Source organism: Felis catus, chromosome C2 (assembly GCF_018350175.1).
Source record: "Felis catus isolate Fca126 chromosome C2, F.catus_Fca126_mat1.0, whole genome shotgun sequence".
NCBI classification, from domain to species: Eukaryota; Metazoa; Chordata; class Mammalia; order Carnivora; family Felidae; genus Felis; species Felis catus.
In genome coordinates, this window is record NC_058376.1 from 91,346,538 (window position 1) to 91,365,548 (window position 19,011).

General features: G+C 35.0%; 1 protein-coding gene across 12 annotated transcripts in view; it reads right to left on the reverse strand.

The window, feature by feature from the left end:
- The window catches only part of NAALADL2 (N-acetylated alpha-linked acidic dipeptidase like 2), a 1,340,454-nt gene that overhangs the window by 865,831 nt on the left and 455,612 nt on the right, over window positions 1-19,011 (reverse strand). For 2 of the 12 annotated variants that reach the window (XM_023260391.2, XM_023260386.2), the window contains one exon: window positions 14,572-14,608. The exons of the other annotated variants lie outside the window; for them this stretch is intronic. Coding sequence is in view for 1 of the 2 variants with exons in the window: in XM_023260386.2 (XP_023116154.1) it covers window positions 14,572-14,608 (37 nt within the window). In the remaining variant the exon portion in view is untranslated. The remainder of the gene's footprint in view (window positions 1-14,571; window positions 14,609-19,011) is intronic. 12 annotated transcript variants of the gene reach the window in all.

Sequence of the window (19,011 nt, forward strand, 5' to 3'; positions counted from 1 at the left end):
ACAAGAACTGAGTCACATATCCAAACCTGCAGATCCATTTGGTTCTATCGCCAGATTCAGAAAACACACACACACACACACACACACACACACACACACACACACACACACAGAGAGAGAGAGATAGAGAGAGAGAGAGAGAGAGAGAAAGAACAATTTGCTAAAGAACTAAAACTAATAGCTATCAGAATCCAGTTCAGAAAACATGTTCTTAGGTTGAAAAAAAAAAAAAAAAGACTTTTGGGAGGATGCCAATTCCATTCCAAACTTATCCTTTGTTGACTGTCCCAAGAATTTCCAGAGCATATTCTATGTGTCTGTTGATGTGGCCTCAGTGAACACCAAGATGAAAACATGTGAGTATGGCCTTGATGGCACACATTCCAGAGTGTTTCCCTTTGCACAACACTTTCCAGTCTTGTGAAAGCATTCACAGACCCTACGTCCTCTGAGGTACACAGTGGCTCTGGGATAGATCTGGCTTGGACTGGTACATTATTGATTTTGGGCCCATCTTTCAGATGTCTCATTTTAAACATGAAGAAACAAGGCAAGGGGAGAGCCAAGCCAAGTGACTAACCCGATATTGTTGAAGTGTCAAATAGTATTAATGTAGCGTGAACTGAGGCCTCTCACACACTCTCCACTGCTCTTTCCGCCATACCAGAGTGCCATCCTGCCTAGAATGCAGGGCTAGAGAATAGCTCTCACCTTCAAATGTGGAATTCACGTCCTGCAGTTGTTAAACCAGATAAATTACCCTATCCTTCACTGAATAAAACTCATTTGCTATTTGCTGTATTTTCATCTTTTACCTCCTATCCTTCAGTCCCCAACCCAAAGCTAAAAAATGCCTTTTGTTTTTCTTTAGTCCACTCATAAAACCCACATTTAATAAACTGGAAAAATTTTTCTAAAACAATGTGGGGTGGTGAAAACGATAAATAGCCAGGTAAGAAATGATCAAATATTGTTTTTTAAATATAGGTTATACACACAAAGACCATAAGACAATATGCAAAAATATTATTAAATACTTAAAAAATCTGGGTTGCCAATTTATGGGTGATTTCCCTTTAGTTGTAACACTTTTTTTGCATTTTCTAAATTTTTTTGACAATTAGAATGTTTTATATATAAAGTTATTCTTAAAACTAACTGCTAAAAAAATCTATCTCATCTATCTCTTGGAGAAAAATCTTCCCTGATTGGCATAAAATGTTACTTTATTTGAATTACAGTTTATTTGAATTGCATAATACATTGTAAACATTATGGTACATTGTATATGTGATTATTTATTATTTCCACATGAATCATATATTCAAAGGCAGAAAAGTTGTTTTTTAAAATCTTTTAATGGTTAATTTGTTCAGTTAAAATAATTAACCAAATGATTTCTAAAATCATGCAATTTGGGGACACCTGGGTAGCTCAGGTGGTTAAGCGTCCAACTCTTGATTTCAGTTCAGGTCACAATCTCACGGTTGATGGGATCAAGCCCTGCGTTGGGCTCTGTACTAATAGTGCTTGGGATTCTCTCTCTCCCTCTCTCTCTCTCTGCGCCTCCCCTACTCATGCTCGCTTGCCCTCTCTCAAATTAAATATTTTAAAATTTTTAAATAAAATTATGCACTTTTTGCTGGTGAATCTTGAAGGAGATTCATTTTTTTTTATTTTTTTTTAAAGTTTATTTATTTTTGAGACAGAGAGAGACAGAGCATGAATGGGGGAGAGTCAGAGAGAGGGAGACACAGAATCCGAAAAAGGCTCCAGGCTCTGAGCCATCAGCACAGAGCCTGACGCGGGCCTCAAACTCACGGACTGCGAGATCATGACCTGAGCTGAAGTCGGCCGCTTAACCGACTGAGCCACCCAGGCGCCCCTTGAAGGAGATTCAAATAATAAATACAATTAACATTTATTGAGTTCATACTATGTGCTAAGCACTTTTATATGTTTTATCTCATTTAAACCTCAGAATTATCCTTTTACATTTATCACTTCATACACAAGGAAACTCAAATGTAGGGACAGATAATTTAAGCTTTCACAGCTAGGAAGTAATAGAACCAGTATTTGAAACCAACTAAGTGATCTGTGCTCTGAATCATCATATAATAGTTTTCATGCTTCAACAATATTTAAAATCTCCATGAGGCAGGGATGAAGGGTTGAAGGAGAGATTTATACAGGTTCTTTAACATCCATTTTTTTCATAGGAATAAAACAAATACCTGCTGTTAAAGCACGGTTTTAAAAATTAAATAACTATATGATCATGACAACATAAGCGTCTGGTGCATACATAGAGTGCTGTATAAATGTTAACAAATACTGTTGTATGTATGTGCTAGCTAGTGTGAATTCAATTAAATTGGAATAGCTACAAGGCTAAGAATGCTTTTGTTTTTTTTTTTTTGTTTTTTTTTTTAGCATGAACTAAGGACATGCCTCCATTCTAAGAAAATCCATTTACTATTGGTTCCCCTGCAAAGCTTTCCTACACCATTAAGGCCCTATAGCCATTTCTCTTTGAGACTCCTCTTTTCTTGAAAACCAAAGGCTTTGCTTTATGTTTTTATTTTGAAATGAATGGATACTGCCATAGGGTTATAAATTGGTTTCATGATGAAAGGAGAAATGTATTGATTTTTAATCTTGTTTCAAACAAAAAAAACATAAGAAAGCCAGATTTAAATCTTGCCTGTTTTAGTAAATAAGTCAAATTTTAATATAAGAATAAAATAAATATACAGACTTTCGACTCTACTATTTAGGAAAACAAGGGGTTACTCTTCTATTAACTACTACAATCTTACTAGAAATTCTTCTTTCATCTCTTTTTCAGTTCCTTAAATATACCTGCATAAGTGTTCTCAAATTCAGCCTACTTTGAAAATAATTTTCTAAGGCTTAGTGAAAAAAGACTAATTTCTATAGCCACCTGCCTATTTCTAGAGCCATCGCTGATTGATGGCTTACAAAGCCTTTTTATACAGCATTGACATTTTAAAGATACTGGCCAGTCTGAACTTTCCATCTGGCGTCCCTGATTTTCTTTGTCCCACTTTCCTGAAGTGACTTATTCCATCTTTGAGCTCTAAAACTACTTTGATTTAATTCAGGCCTAGGAGTTTGAAGGAAGTTTATTAAAACAAGAAATGAGAGTAATGCCTCCAGTAGTGCATGGTGATGTGGAAGCAAATCCCTGACTCCCTGGCATTTATTTGTATAACAACTCCAATGACAAGTATAACAGAGATATTCCAGAAACGTTGACACACTTACATAAAACTAGCAAGAGAGGTAGTCAATGGTTGCAAAATAAACAGAAAGATGGGGGAAATTAATTTACTTCAGGCCATAATAAACCCAACTTCTGTCTGTTGAAAAGAGGTAATTGATATAAATAAGATATATTGCTTATTGCTAGAGAAGCAGTGAATACTTTTTAGGGGCGCCTGAGTGGCTCAGTTGGTTAAGCGTCCAACTCTTGATTTCAGCTCAGGTCATGACCTCACGGTTCATGAGACTGAGCCCCAGGTCAGAGCTTGGGATTCTACCTCTCACTCTCTCCCTAAAAATTAAATAAACATTAACAAATACTTTTTAAAAATACTCTCTTACATGTTATACCTAAAATTTCATTCATAGTAACACCATGATGTAAAAAGAGTTTCCTCAGAGTCTTGAAGCTAGTCAACTACTAAAAACATGGCTCTTTTTTTTTATATATGAAATTTATTGACAAATTGGTTTCCATACAACACCCAGTGCTCATCCCAAAAGGTGCCCTCTTCAATACCCATCACCCACCCTCTCCTCCCTCCCACCCCCCATCAACCCTCAGTTTGTTCTCAGTTTTTAACAGTCTCTTATGCTTTGGCTCTCTCCCACTCTAACCTCTTTTTTTTTTTTCCTTCCCCTCCCCCATGGGTTCCTGTTAAGTTTCTCAGGATCCACATAAGAGTGAAACCATATGGTATCTGTCTTTCTCTGTATGGCTTATTTCACTTAGCATCACACTCTCCAGTTCCATCCACGTTGCTACAAAAGGCCATATTTCATTTTTTCTCATTGCCACGTAATATTCCATTGTGTATATAAACCACAATTTCTTTAAATGTCCATCAACTGATAAAAAAATGGCTCTTTATGCAGGGAGTCTTGTATTCCAGAATAGTGTCTCTGTCTCAATCTTCCTTCCCTGGTGTTTATCCAAAAATAAATCCAAAGCACTTACTACATAATAAATCCAAAATGCAATCCTATTTATGCTATTAATTAACATTATTAATGTTTGTTCCTAAACACTAGTAGCACGGCACCTTTGCAGACGCCATCATAGAAAAGGCAGACACTGGAAACTTGGTTAAATGTTGTTTAGCAGTAAGACACATAGAGAGCAGTGAGGTACATAGAGGCTTTACAAAGCCATGGGAAATCTGAGAACAGTTTTGAAATATTAGTAAAAATGGGCTATCCATCGGGGCGCCTGGGTGGTGCAGTCAGTTAAGCGTCTGACTTCAGCCAGGTAATGATCTTGCACTCCGTGAGTTCAAGCCCCGTGTCAGGCTCTGGGCTGATGGCTCAGAGCCTGGAGCCTGCTTCCGATTCTGTGTCTCCCTCTCTCTCTGCCCCTCCCCTGTTCATGCTCTGTCTCTCTCTGTCCCAAAAATAAATAAATGTTGAAAAAAATTAAAAAAAAAATGGGCTATCCCATTTTGGAAGCTACACATGACACAGTTCAAGTCCCAGCCTAAATTGGTCATCTCCCAAAAGTCTTCTGAACATTGGCTTCCACCACCCAGTAAATCTATGATCAAAGAATCAAAGGAACACTAGAAAAGAGTCATTAGATCTCAGTTCAAGCAGTAGTTTTATCTTCAGTAATCCACTTCGTCTTTTATTTTTTTTCTTACGGACCAAAGATCATTCATCTATAAAACAAAAGTGCTGGTTTCCAGAATATTTTAAAAATATTCTAGTGCTCGAGTTCTATGAAAGATGCTGTCATTTTGGTTATCGCACCAGAAAGGTAGTTATTCTCAAAAAGAATATGATGAATTCTCAAATTAAAAAAATAAATGAGGGGCGCCTGGGTGGCTTGGTCGGTTAAGCGTCCGACTTCGGCTCAGGTCATGATCTCATGGCCCGTGAGTTCGAGCCCCGCATCGGGCTCTGTACTGACCGCTCAGAGCCTGCAGCCTGTTTCAGATTCTGTGTCTCCCTCTGTCTCTGTCCCTCCCCTGTTCATGATCTGTCTCTCTCTGTCTCAAAAATAATAAAACGTTGAAAAAAAATTTAAAAAAAAATAAATGAATTTGCAATTATGATTCAAATTGAGTGACAGAAATTGGACGAGGGCTGAACTTGCTACACACAAAGAATTTGTGCAATTTTTATTTTACTCTTAATAAAGCTCCTATTTATTTTTAAAGGACTGAGTTGTTTTCAAATAAAACTCATCTATGATAATGCAAGTAAAGTATTTATGAAAAAATCAGAGATCACATAGAGAGCAAAGAAATCCTGACACTAGAATCTGGAATGTGGTGATTAATGCCACTTTTGACTTCTAAATTGTTTTCTACTGTTTCCAAACTATCCTAAAACTAAGCAACTTAAAACATCAAATATATATTATCTCATACTTCTGTGGTTAAGAATCAGAGCATGGCTTAGCTGGAGCTTCTGACTCAAGCTGGAGCTTCATGAGGCTGCAGTCAGGGTGTTGCTCAGGGGTGTGATCTTATCTGAAGCATGACTGGGGTTGGTTCTTGCTCCCAAGTCGATTCACATGCTTGTTGATGAGATTCAGTTCTTTGTGGGAAGCTGGACTAAAGACCTCACCTCCTCACTAGCTGTTGGCTAGACACCTCCCTCAATTTCTTGTCATGTGGGCTTCTCAACAGGGCATATTAAAACATGGCTTTTAACTTCCCTCAGAATGAGGGAGAGAGAGCACCCAAAATGACAGCTGCAATCATTTTATAACTTAATATCAGAAATGACATCCCAATACGCATGCTGTATCCTGTTATTAGTTAGAGGCAAGTCAGTAAGTCCTGCCCACACTGAGAAAAGGAATTATAAAAAGGCATGAATGCCAAGAGGTGGGGATCATTGGAGATCATTGCCTAACATGGCTCTGTAGAGCCAGAGAAAAAATATACACAGACACTGATTGCATAGTTCTTATTATATGATAAAATGATAATTATTCATCCTTAATGAAAATCTCTTCATGTAATTAAAAATCAGTTTTTATAATCATTTGTATGCAAAACGCATTGAGTGATATATAATGTGCTGAATAGTTGTTTTGTATCATGTTCAGAAAGTGTTCTTCATGGTCATATTATAGTTTTAAACTATAAATGAGGATATTTCAAAGTGGGGACAAATCTAATGCTACTTCCCAGGTATTTAATATGGCAAAAAATGTGTGGGAAATGGAGAATTAATATGTCAGTGTTTCTCAAGCTTTTATTATGCTTAAGATTAAATTATACACATAAAAAGTAAAAATCCAGGTATATACTTCAGCTGTACTAAATTAAATCTCTGGGGGACAGGTGGGAACAGATTTTTTTATATTATAATAAACACTTCAGAAAACTCCGATGCATCAGCTCCAAAAACCACCTTATACGGTCCCTCTCAACTATTAATTGCCTCTTCTAACATTCTTGGGATATAATACAATAGAGACCCATTCTGGCTCTATATCAGACATTTCAGTCAATTTCTTATCTTTCCCCACATGCAGATTTTCTGTTCAAGCTGATGAAAATTTCCAAATCAATATCAGGCGAAACAAAAACTCAAAATGTAGAAGACTGAGATAAATGTTTTGCTCTTTTAACTGATACAATTCAAGAAATTAAGAGGAATTAGAGAGCTCTATGTTTGAGTTTCATATTTTATTGTTACTTTTTATTTTATTTTAGAGAGAGAGTGAGCAGGGGGAGGGACAGAGAGAGTGGGGACAGAGGAACTGACATGGGCTGTATGCTGACAGCAGACAGCTCAATGTGGGGCTCAAACTCACAAACCATGAGATCATGACTTGAGCTGAAGTCGGAGCTTAACTGACTGAGCCACCCAGGTGCCCCTCATGTTTTATTTTTAAAGCTTTACTTGTCATTATGCTTTTTTTATCTTATGAAAAGGTTTATTAATGAATACCATCTCTTTAATACCTGTTACCCATCACACTATATTGCTACCGATTAACTTCAGAAATATACAGTAGAAAATACATGAATTATAAAATCTATTCTCAAATTTCTCAAAGTTCTTAACTATTACATTCTTAGGGATGGTGATTTCCAGAAAAGTGACAATGTTAAAGAAAATTCTGATCCAAGGTAAGCAATTTACAATCGATTAGTTGTGCTGTTGCCCAGAGCAACCAGCATTTAAGTAGGAAGTTAAATGATACAGCATATGGATAACCATTGAAAGTTTGGGTGGTGTCAGCTATATAAAGCTTTATGGTTTGAAAAACTTAGCATGGCTTTCTGGAAGAACTAGAAGTAAGACATTATAGTAAATCTCGAATATTTATAATTATTATTGACATCTATTAGATATATAAAATTTTACCACTGGGCATGTTATAAATTCTATCATTACAAAATAGGAAAAATGTTACAGAATGACTAACTTTGACATCTTTGAACTATTCATACAGCAGTCCCACAAGGAACATGAACAAAAGCTTTAATGTTATATATATGACCTATCCTGAATTTAGCTAATGTAAAACTCAAACTACCTTATCCCACATAACGTAGGAAAAAAATCCTTAATAATTAGAACAACATCATCAAACCTCATGAATATATAGAGAGCAGCAAAACTGGTGATGTAACTATTTCACATAAATTGAGTGAATTATTGCCTCAAGCTATAAAGAGTATGGGAACAACAAAATAAAAGTAGTGGCAGTTCCAGCTATTAGCAAACAGAAATAGGAAGCTCTTTCATTTGTAAAAGGAAATGACACAAGTTTTCTGGTCTCTAACAAAAAAAGCATGCAACATTTTCTCCCACTTAAATATTTACAGTCCATTGCTTTTACTATTATGTATTCGAGGAAAGAGTTATGTTTTTTGCTGTTTTGGGCTTTGTAGTCCTTTTCAGCAATTAGCCAAACAATCCAGGACTGTTAGTAATGTGCAGGGAAGTTTGATTATACAGGAAATAGGTGGGTTTTGGCATTTACTTGCCTAGAAAACAATGCCAAATCCTAGGATGTCAAACCAAAGTAGACTTTCCATCTGACAAATGAGAGTGATAACTGTTTCACTCAAAGAACTTATAAACACGAAACTGCTAAGAACAAATTCTTTTAGATTCTTACTAATATGGTACCATATCATGGAATATAGTATTCTAACATTTTCATCATCATTATCATCACCATTACTCAATGCAACTTTTAGTGAGGCCTTTCATGTACTGGATATATGCTGCCTATTGCAGACACAAGTTGAACAAGATATGGGCCAGCCCTTTGAAGAGCCCATGGATAAGTGGAATTATCTATTTTGCATTGCTCTGGATTTAAATTAGGGCTTTTGGAATGTACATTTTAGCCAGCCACCACTTAATCCCATTCCTGGATTACCTATAAATTTCCCTCTAAAATACACTCAACTGATTTCCAGGAAACACTGAATTCTCCCAGCCAGTAGCGATTCTTCAATATACCCATGCACTTCTTCTTTTTTTTTTTTTTAACATTTCTTCATTGTTGAGAGACAGAGAGAGTTAGAGCATGAACAGGGGAGGGGCGGAGAGAGAGGGAAACACAGAATCTGAAGCAGGCTCCAGGCTCTGTGCTGTCAGTACAGAACCCAATGCTGGGCTCAAACCCACAAACCGCAAGACATGACCTGAGCCTAAGTTGGATGCGTAATCGACTGAGCCACCCAAGCGCCCCCATACACTTCTCATCTTATCAGTGAGCTGCATGCTTGCCAAAATCCATTTATATTTATTCTCAAAACACTCATTTTCCAGTTGTATATAATATTATAATTATGCAACTTAATTTCTACAAATACTAACAAAAGATAAGTAGCAAAAAGTAGTTGAATCTATGAAAATTAAGTACTTTAGAGTAGTTCAGAAAAGAGAAGTTAGTAAAAGATAGGATTGACAGATATTGCTGCTTTGCTAACCCAACACCCACTCCCAGACTATCCATTCTAAGAATTCACAGGGTTGGGTCAGCTAAAATACTAGCAAACTGATAGAGTCATCTGGCACCATTTTGATCAATGACACATAAACATTCATTAATTGGTGGCAAGTAAGAAAATGTTGCTTTCTTCATAAGGAGGAAAGATGCATTTAGAACATAATCCTAATGTTGGGACGTGTGGCACCCATTCGTGACTGACTATAGGGTCGAGGCCAGAAGAAGTTCAGAAAGAATGTGATTATCCTAATGTCACGCATCACTTACCTCCAAACTTCTTTAATAAGATAATGGAAAGAAGGAATGAATTAAGGGGAAAAAAAGGAAAATTGGAAAGGGAAGGAAGAAAGAAGGAGGGAATTTATGTAAGCTATAGAAGATTTATTTGGTTATTTGCAATTGAAGCATTCCTAACTGATACACAGTAGTGGTTAGGGAAGAGGGAAAGGGGGGGGGGGGGTCCAGAAGCATTATTTTTCATTCAGACTACTTCAGAAGTTTCTTGAGTTATGTCCCACTATGAAATTAACAAAACTGCAAATCATCTCAATGTGACTAATGCAAGGAAGATGAGCTATGTGGAAATTCAATCAATGGACCCCAAATATAGTAAATGAATGTGCACTAATTAACATAGATAGATTGATACATAAAAATTAGGTATATATTCATCATTTGTAAGATTTCTCAGTTAAAAATAACTTTTTCAATAAATCAACAAATGCCAGCCATGAAAGTATTGAATGAAACAACTTCCACTATATTATAGGGGGAAAAAAAATCAAAATGTGTGCAAGATGTGCAAAATGTGTGCAAGATTCTAAAATCAATGCCAAAATGTGAACATTGCATATTTTCAGATCAAATTTTGGTAAAGTTGCAAATACATTAATTGGAAGAAGTAAATAGAAAGTTTGGATATAAAAATTAAAATTAATGAATTTCAAAAGGTACATTAAGTGAGATAATATGCAAACAACTATTTCAAAAACTTTAGAACACTACTGATTATTGAGTCTTATTACTATTAAATTCTTAAAGAGGTTTAAGAAAACAATCATTTTTGTTGGTGCCTATCAAACCAATTAAGGAGTATTTCTTGACTATATTTTGGCTAATATCTACTCTATTAGAATACTAGAATTTAGAGTTGAAGGGCCTAGCCCAACTCTACAGTTTTAGCCTGACGCTAGTCTAAAACATCTCTGCAGAGAGGGCATGAAGCATGTGTTTACACATTCTACAATAGGGATTTACCTTATGAGTAAACTCATAGGCATGAGCAATTAGAAACAACTTTTTTATATTATGCATAAACCTGCCAACCTATAATTTCTGTCTGTTAGTCTCACTTTTGCCATCAGAAGTAAGATACAGGGGCACCTAGGTGGTTCAGTCAGGTAAGCATCCGACTCTTGATTTCAGCTCAAGTCATATTCTCACGTATTCAGGCTCTGTGCCGACAGCGTGCAGCCTAATTGAGATTCTTTCTCACCCTCCCTCTCTCTGCCTGTCTCTTAAAATAAATAAATAAAATTTTAAAAAAATAAGTAAGATAGAGGTTTCAGGCTGGCTAACCACATTTTCCTATTGCTACTAGGGTATCATAGAAATAGGCTTCATGTATTTCTGAGAATCTCTGTCAAGCAGTGTATCTCAGATAATGCACACAAATAGTTTGGGAATGATTGAAAAATTCTCCATATTATCTGAAATTACAGTCCCTGATACATATTAATTATTTGCCACATGATTGGTAAGTCTGAACACCATCACTTCTCCCTAAGATACACTTCAGTAATTTACATTTTCACAGCTGACACTTTCATCCCCTGGCCACTGTATCAAGCATGAGATTACAGATTTAAATAAACAAAATTATCAAATTAGTTTCACTTTTATAACACAGTTGTATATACTGATTTCAAGTATAAACATTCAAGTGTCTTTATGGGTCTTCTGCCTTCAGAATTATTTAGGATTTTATTTTTATAAAATTATATATTTGATTAATTAAATAGTAAATTCAGACTAAAAAGTCACAATGGAGTATCTGGGAAGAAATGCCAAAATTAGAACTTAAGTCTCACATATGCCATTTATTAACTGCATAATTATAGATTTTTTTTATTTTTCTGATTTAATATCTAACTATGAGAATAAAATTTAATAATATGATTTTCTTCCTATTGAAATGTAAGGTATTAGTTACACCGAAATATATTATTCTAGCTTAAACGGTTCTTTTGCCATTATGCAACAAACTTCCAAAATGTAATATTAGATTTAAAAAAAGTCAACATATCCTGACAATCAAAAATAGTAATGATAACAACAGTGAACATTTCTTTAACCCTTTTATTTGCCGGACACTCTTCTAAGCACTTCATGTGTATTATCTCATAACACCTTAATAAAATACAGCTACATACTATTATTTCTAATTTATAGATGAAAAAGCTGAAAAAAATAAAATTTAAGCTATTTTTTCCAGTCATAAAATAATATGTACAGTATATACATAGATAGATAAATAGATGATAGATACAGATGATATAGATATAGATATAGATATAGATATGACAAGAAATACCCTAAGTGTTTACTGAACAAATGATATAAATTTTTTCAAATGTATTAGTATACTTTTCAAATGGCTTTTTGAAATTTGCTGATTTTTTTTAAATTTTAACGCTAACTGTATATGACATATTTCCCTTCTAGATATCACAAAACTACTTCCTTCATGTGAAACTCACAGGAAAATTTTCAGACAGTCTTGGGTTGTGCCCATGTGTATAAACAAGCCTGTAATTTTGATGTGCTAAGAAACTGAAGGATACTAGTAAGTGAAAAGGCCTTATATTAAATTTTGAATATATAATCTTATTTTACTCCAAAATTATAAACACGTTTTTAGTGCTAATTCATATGGGCTCAAGGACCATAGATTTGGAGAGCTGTAATAAAAGCTACATTCACTCAGGAGGAAATGCTTAGAAATGCAAAGCTAGAGTAGATAACTAGACTTACAAATTCCAGAAAATGGCACAAACTAAAGGTAGTAGATGATTTGGAATAATAGCCAAGTCACTTTTTTTCCCCCTACATAATTCTTTGATATCCCTGATGCCCACATATTTTTAATGCTAGAGCTCTATTTCTCTATTAGAGAAATTTCAATTTCTCTATTAGAAATACAAAGGGGAAAAAATACATAGAAGCAGAACTGTCCTTTTTTATCAGAAAATAAAAGGAATATTTTTTAATGTTCCTTTTTAGAGCAAAGTTAACGATCACAGACAACCCTCCTTGCCTTCTTCAAACTATTCATTAATGTCGCATCTTAAATTCACTTAATTCAATCAATGTTATGTTTACTGGAGGAAAACATAAATCTTCCTCCCTCCCACCTTCTCTCCTGTCCTTTATTCTTTCTTTTCTTTCTTCATTTAATTTACCTAAAAATTAGAATAACCAGATTATAAAATTTCAGAAAAAACAAAAAAAAATTAGGAATATCCTCGTTTGTATATTGAATACCTAAGAAGTAATACTTTGTAATTTACCTCCCCCAGTCTTGTTTTCACATAAATATTTCATATAAATGTAAGCATAAAGTACATAACCTATTTTAATCTTGATGTTTACAATTAACATAATCATATAAATATACCTCTGTGCTTATATATGTGTGTAATATGTGAATGTATGTATGTATGTATGTATGCATATATGTATATGTATGTGTGTGTATAGGTGTGCATTTATTTCCTGACCAATTTAATAGTTAAATAGCATTCCAGCAAGTAAAACGTGAATGAATTCTAACCTAATTATCCATTACCTTTATTTTTTCTAATATATAACATAATAATGACCATATTTTCATAGTTTCACAATACTTTAGGAATATTATATTAAGACTCCCAGAAGTGAAATTACTGAGACAGAAAGTAGAAGATTTTTAAGTCATCAGTGTGGCTTCTAAATTTCTAGGCAAAAATTGTCCTGGTTATACTTTATCAACAAAATATGCCTGCATACTCTTGCCAGTATTGGGTTTATAATTTTTTTGCTCACTTATGAAATGTGATGAGATGGAGGTTGGGAACCTGGCAGAGTACCAGTACCCTAAGCTCACCCTGTCTCATGTTTACAACTAGATATCACTCACAACCGTGTAAATAAACTAGAGAATATCTGAAGACTGGCAGAACAAACTCCACAACTCCATGTAGAGAAACTGCATTGCAGGTTAGTGAAGGCAGAAACCACTTGGTGGGGAGCTCCCCATAGAAGGGAGAAAGCTGCAAGCACAGAGAGGGGAGAGAAATTGTCTCTTGCACCAGGAAGCCTACCTGGGGAAGACAAATCCCCATAAAGTTTGGCTTTGAAAACCAGAAGGGCTGAATTCTGTGAGTTTGCATAACCAGGGAGACTTGGAACCTGGAGCTTCAAAGGTCAGCTGATTCAGCACTAGGTGTGCCTCGAGGAGGAGGGATAGCTGAGTCCTCACCCTTAAAAAGATAGCAGCCCACAGAGAGGTAACATAGAAGCAGCATTTTGCACAATGCCTGAGGCAACAGTAGAGAGATCTGTTTATATGGATTTTGGAGCATGTTGGGGACTTCTCTGGGAATGAAGGAGATGGCAGATGCCATTTTCCTCCTCTATCCTGTAGTGTAAACACAGGGCCACCTGTGGTAGGCAGTGCTGCACAGACACTTGCTACCTAACCTACTAGCAGTATACCCTGCCAACAAGTTCTCCCAAGGACTCACTCCATGTCTGCTGGTCCGGGCCCTGGGATCAGTGCAAATACACCACAACCCCAGCTCCACTATGTGCTCTCCTTTGGAAGATCTGGCCTAAAACTAGCTCTCATTGTACATTTTGCTAATACTGCTGTCTCACCCCTGAGTTCCCCTCAGGCAAGCCCCCTCAGAGCTGGCCTGCCTGAGTTCCACTAACATCACAGAGAGCAAGCACAGAGCAGAACAGGCAGACAGACACTGCAGAAGACTGGACTGAAAGGAAAAGCAATTTAGACACAACAGCATGGTGCAAGCAACATATATAGGATACTCTCCTGAAGTGCCAGGTTCTAGTGAAGAGGGGATACTGAATAACAGGATCTCTTCTTCATAAAGCCACTAGGTATAGAAGCAGAATACGTAGCTGACTTTCCTAAAACACAGACACAGACACAGAGAGGTAGACAAGATTAGGAAACAGAGGAATATGTCCCAAATGAAAGAAGAGGACAAAATCATAGCAGGAGATCTAAACAGAACAGAAATAAGTAATGCACCTGATAGAAAATTTAAAGTAATGATCATAAAGATACTCACTGGACTTGAGAAAAGAGTGGAGGACATCAATGAGAACCTTAACAAAGAGATAAAAAATAACATATCAGAGGTGGGAAACTCAATAGATAAAATTAAAAATACAAAATATGGAATAAATAGTAAGCTACAGGAGGCAGAGGAATGTATCAGTGTGATCTGGATGATAGAATAATGAAAGGAAACCAGCTGAACAGACAAGAGACAAACAAATATTGCATAATGAGAACACACTTAGAGAACTCAGCAACATCTTCAAGCATAATAACATTTGCATTATAAGGATACCAGAAGGAGAAGGGAGAGACAGGGTGGTGGTGCAGAAAATGCACTTGAAGAAATAATAGCTAAAAACATCCTGAACTTGGGAAGGGAAACAGAGATCCAAAATCAGGGGGCACAAAGATTCTTCAACAAATTAAACCCAAGGAGGTCCACATCAAGACACATAGTAATTAAAATGGCAGTGAATAGTGATGAAGAAAGAATTTTAATGGTTGTAAGAGAAAATAAGATAGTTACATGCAAAGGAAACCCCATAAGGCTATCAGCTGATTCTTCAACAGAAACTTTGCAGGCCAGAAGGGAGAGGCATGATATATTCAAAGTGCTGAAAAGGAAAAAAACTACAGTCAAGAATACTCCATCTAGCAAGGCTATCATTCAGAATAGGAGAGATTAAGAGTTTCACAGACAAAAAAAGGTAAAAGAATTCATGACCACTAAACCAGCCCTACAAGAAATGTTAAGGGGTACTATGTGAGCAGGGGAAAAAAGAGTGAGAAAAATAGGAAGACAAAAGCAAGAAAATTAAGTATATCTGTAAAAATCAATCAAGAGAAGCACAAAATAAAAGAAAGTAAAATACAATACCAAATATTTGAAATGTGGGAAAGAGAAAAGAATGGGTTCAAAATTAAGCAATCATCAACTTAATATACATTGCTATATGCAGAATATATTATATATAAACTAAATGATAACCACAAATAAAAAAATAGTAATAGATATGCAAAAAATGAAGAGTAAGAATCCAAATACTTCACTAAAGAAAGCCAGTTAATCATAAGAGAACAAGAGAAGAAAGGAACAAAGAGAGACTACAAAACAAAAAGAGCATAAAACAAATAAAAAATAGGAATAAATACACATGTATCAATAATTTCTTTGAATGTAAATGGCTAAAAGCTCTAAACAAAACACAAGGGGTGACAGAAAGAATTAAAAAAAAAAAAAGGCCCATCTATATGCTGTCTACAAAAAAATAATTTCAGAATTAATGCACATGCAAACTAAAAGTGACACGATGGAGAAACATTTATTATACAAATGGAGTAAAAAGAAAGCCAAAGTAGCAATACTTATATTGGACAAAATAGACTTTAAAACAAAGCCTGTAACAAAGGACAATAAAGGATACCATATAATCATAAAAGGTGCAATCCAACAAAAAGATATAACAATTGTAAATATTTATGCACCCAAGATGGGAGCACCCAAATACATAAAGCAATCAATAATAAACATAAAGGAAATACTCAGGAGTAATAAAATAATAGTAGGGGACATTAACACCCAACTTACAACAATGGCTGGATCATCCAGACAGACAAGGGAACAGTGATTTTGAATGGCACACTGGACCAGATGGATATTAACAGATATATTCAGAAAACTCTATCCTAAAACAGAATATACATTCTTTTCAAGTGCACATGGAATATTCTCCAGGATAGATCACATATAAGGACACAAATCTAGTCTCAACAAATTCAAATAGATCTGAATCATACCATGCATCTTTTCTGACCATAGGCACTATGAAACTAGACATCAAGAAAAAATTTGGAAAGTACACAAACGAAAGCACCATTGTCCAAAATCTTTGAGATGCAGCAAAATGTGTTATGAGGAAAGTTTACAGCAATACAGGCCTACCTCACAAAGCAACAAAAATCCCAAATAAACGGCATAAACTTACATATAAACAAACTAGAAAAAGTACAACAAATAAAACCTAAAACCAGTAGAAGGAAGGAAATAATAAAGATTAGAGCAGAAATAATCAAAATTGAAACTAAAACCAAACCAAACCAAACAAACAAATAAGCACACAAAACAAAAATAAAACAAACAAAACAAAACAAACAAAACAAAACAAACAAAAACACAATGGAAAAGATCAATAAAACTGGGAGCTGGTTCTTTAAAAAGATCAAAAAAGTTGATAAACTTTTAGCCAGACTCATCATAAATAAACAAACAAACAATAAGAGAGAAAGAGAATATTCAAATAAATAAACTAAGAAATGAAAGTGGAGAAATAACCGACACCACAGAGACAAAAAGATTGTAAGAGAATATTATAAAAAATTATACGCCAAAAAATTGGACAACCTAGAAGAAATAGATAAATTCCTAGAAACATGGAATCTCCCAAAAGTAAATCAGGAAGATAGAAAATCTGAAGAGACTGATTACCAACAATGATGTTGAATCAGTAATCAAAAAAACTCTCAGCCCACAGAACTCCAGGGCCAGAAGGCTTCACAGGTGAATTCTACCATACATTTAAAGAGGGTTTATAGATCTATTCCCAAACTATTCCAAAAAAATAGAAGAGAAAGGAAACTTTCTAATTAATTCTATGTAGCCAGCATTACTCTGATACAAAAACCAGATAAAGACACTAACAAAAAAGGAAAACTACAGGCCAATATATGTGATGAATATAGATGCAAATATCCTCAACAAAATACAAGCAAACCAAATTCAACAATACACTGAAAAAATCATTTACCACAATCAAGTGGGATTTACCTACGGAACTACATCAAAATAAAATCATCTGCACAGCAAAGGAAAAATCAATAAAACTAAAGGCAACATACTGAATGGGAGAAGTTATTTGCAAATGACATATCTGATAAAGCATTAGTATCCAAATATATAAAGAACTTATACAACTCAACATCCCCCAAAAATAAATAATTCAATTTAAAAGATGGGGAGAAGACATGAATAGACATTTCTCCAGAGAAGATATACAGATGGCCAACAGTCACATGAAAAGATGCTCACCATCACTCATCATCAGGGAAATGCAAATCAAAACCATAATGAGATATCACTTCATACCTGTCAGAATGGCTAAAATCAAAAACACACACAAGAAAATAAGGGTTGGAAAGGATGTGGAGAAACAGGAATCCTTCTGCACTGTTGGTGGAAGTGCAAACTGGTGCAGCCACTGTGGAAAATAGTATGGAATCTCCTCATGCAGTTAAAAATAGGGGTACCTGGCTTGCTCAGTCTGTAGAGCCTGCAACTCTTGATCTTGGGGTTGTGAATTTGAGCCCCGTGTTGGGTGTAGAGATTATTTAAAAATAAAATATTTTTTAAAAAATGTTAAAAATAGAACTACCTTACGATCCAGTAATTGCACTACAGGGTATTTACGCAAAAAATACAAAAACACTAATCAAAGAGATACATGCATCCCTGTGTGCCCCTGTGTTTATAGCACCATTGCCCACAATAGACAAAAAATGGAAGCAGCCATTTTCCAAGTGTCCATCAGTAGATGAATGGATAAAGAAGATGTGGTGTATATATACACACAATGGAATATTATGCAGCCAAAAAAAAAAAAAAAAAGAATGGCATCTCGTCATTTGCAACAATAGGGATCGAGCTAGAGAGTATACTGCTAAGTGAAATAACTCAGTCAGAGAAAGACAAATACCATATAATTCCACTTATATATGAAACAAAAAAGCAAAGGGAAACCGAGAGACAGAGATCCAAGAAACAGACTGAACTATAGAAAATAAACTGATGATTATCAGAGTAGGAGGTGTGTGGAGAAACAGATGAAAATAAGTGATGGGGATTAATGAGTATCCGTATCATGATGAGTACCGAGTAATATGTAGAATTGTTTAAATCACTATATTGTACACCCAAAACTAATATAACACTATATGTTAACTATACTAGAAATTTAAAAAGTAATAATAAATAAAAGAAAAAAGGAATGTAAAAAATGACTCTTTCTTGCTGTTGTAATTTTCATTTGTTTGATTATAAACCAGGTTTCATATACTTTTTTTTTTAATCCCTGTATTTCCTCCTTTGTGAGTTGTCTGTTCATGGCCTTTATGTATATATTGGTTGGAACAGTTACTACCTTACCCACTGATGTTTTTGAGAAAAGGTTAATATCTCATATATATTAAACCTTCTGTCATATATATTTAAGTCTTTGCTCATTTTATCTGCTTTTTTATATTCTCAGAATTCAAATTTATTTTTAGTGTTTTTCTTTTGCTAATGATATTTTTATCTGATATTATATCTGACTTTAAAAGTTATTTCTTTAGTCACCCCTCCCTCTCCCTCCATATTCAAACATATTCAACAATTTCTACTGTTAATAATTCT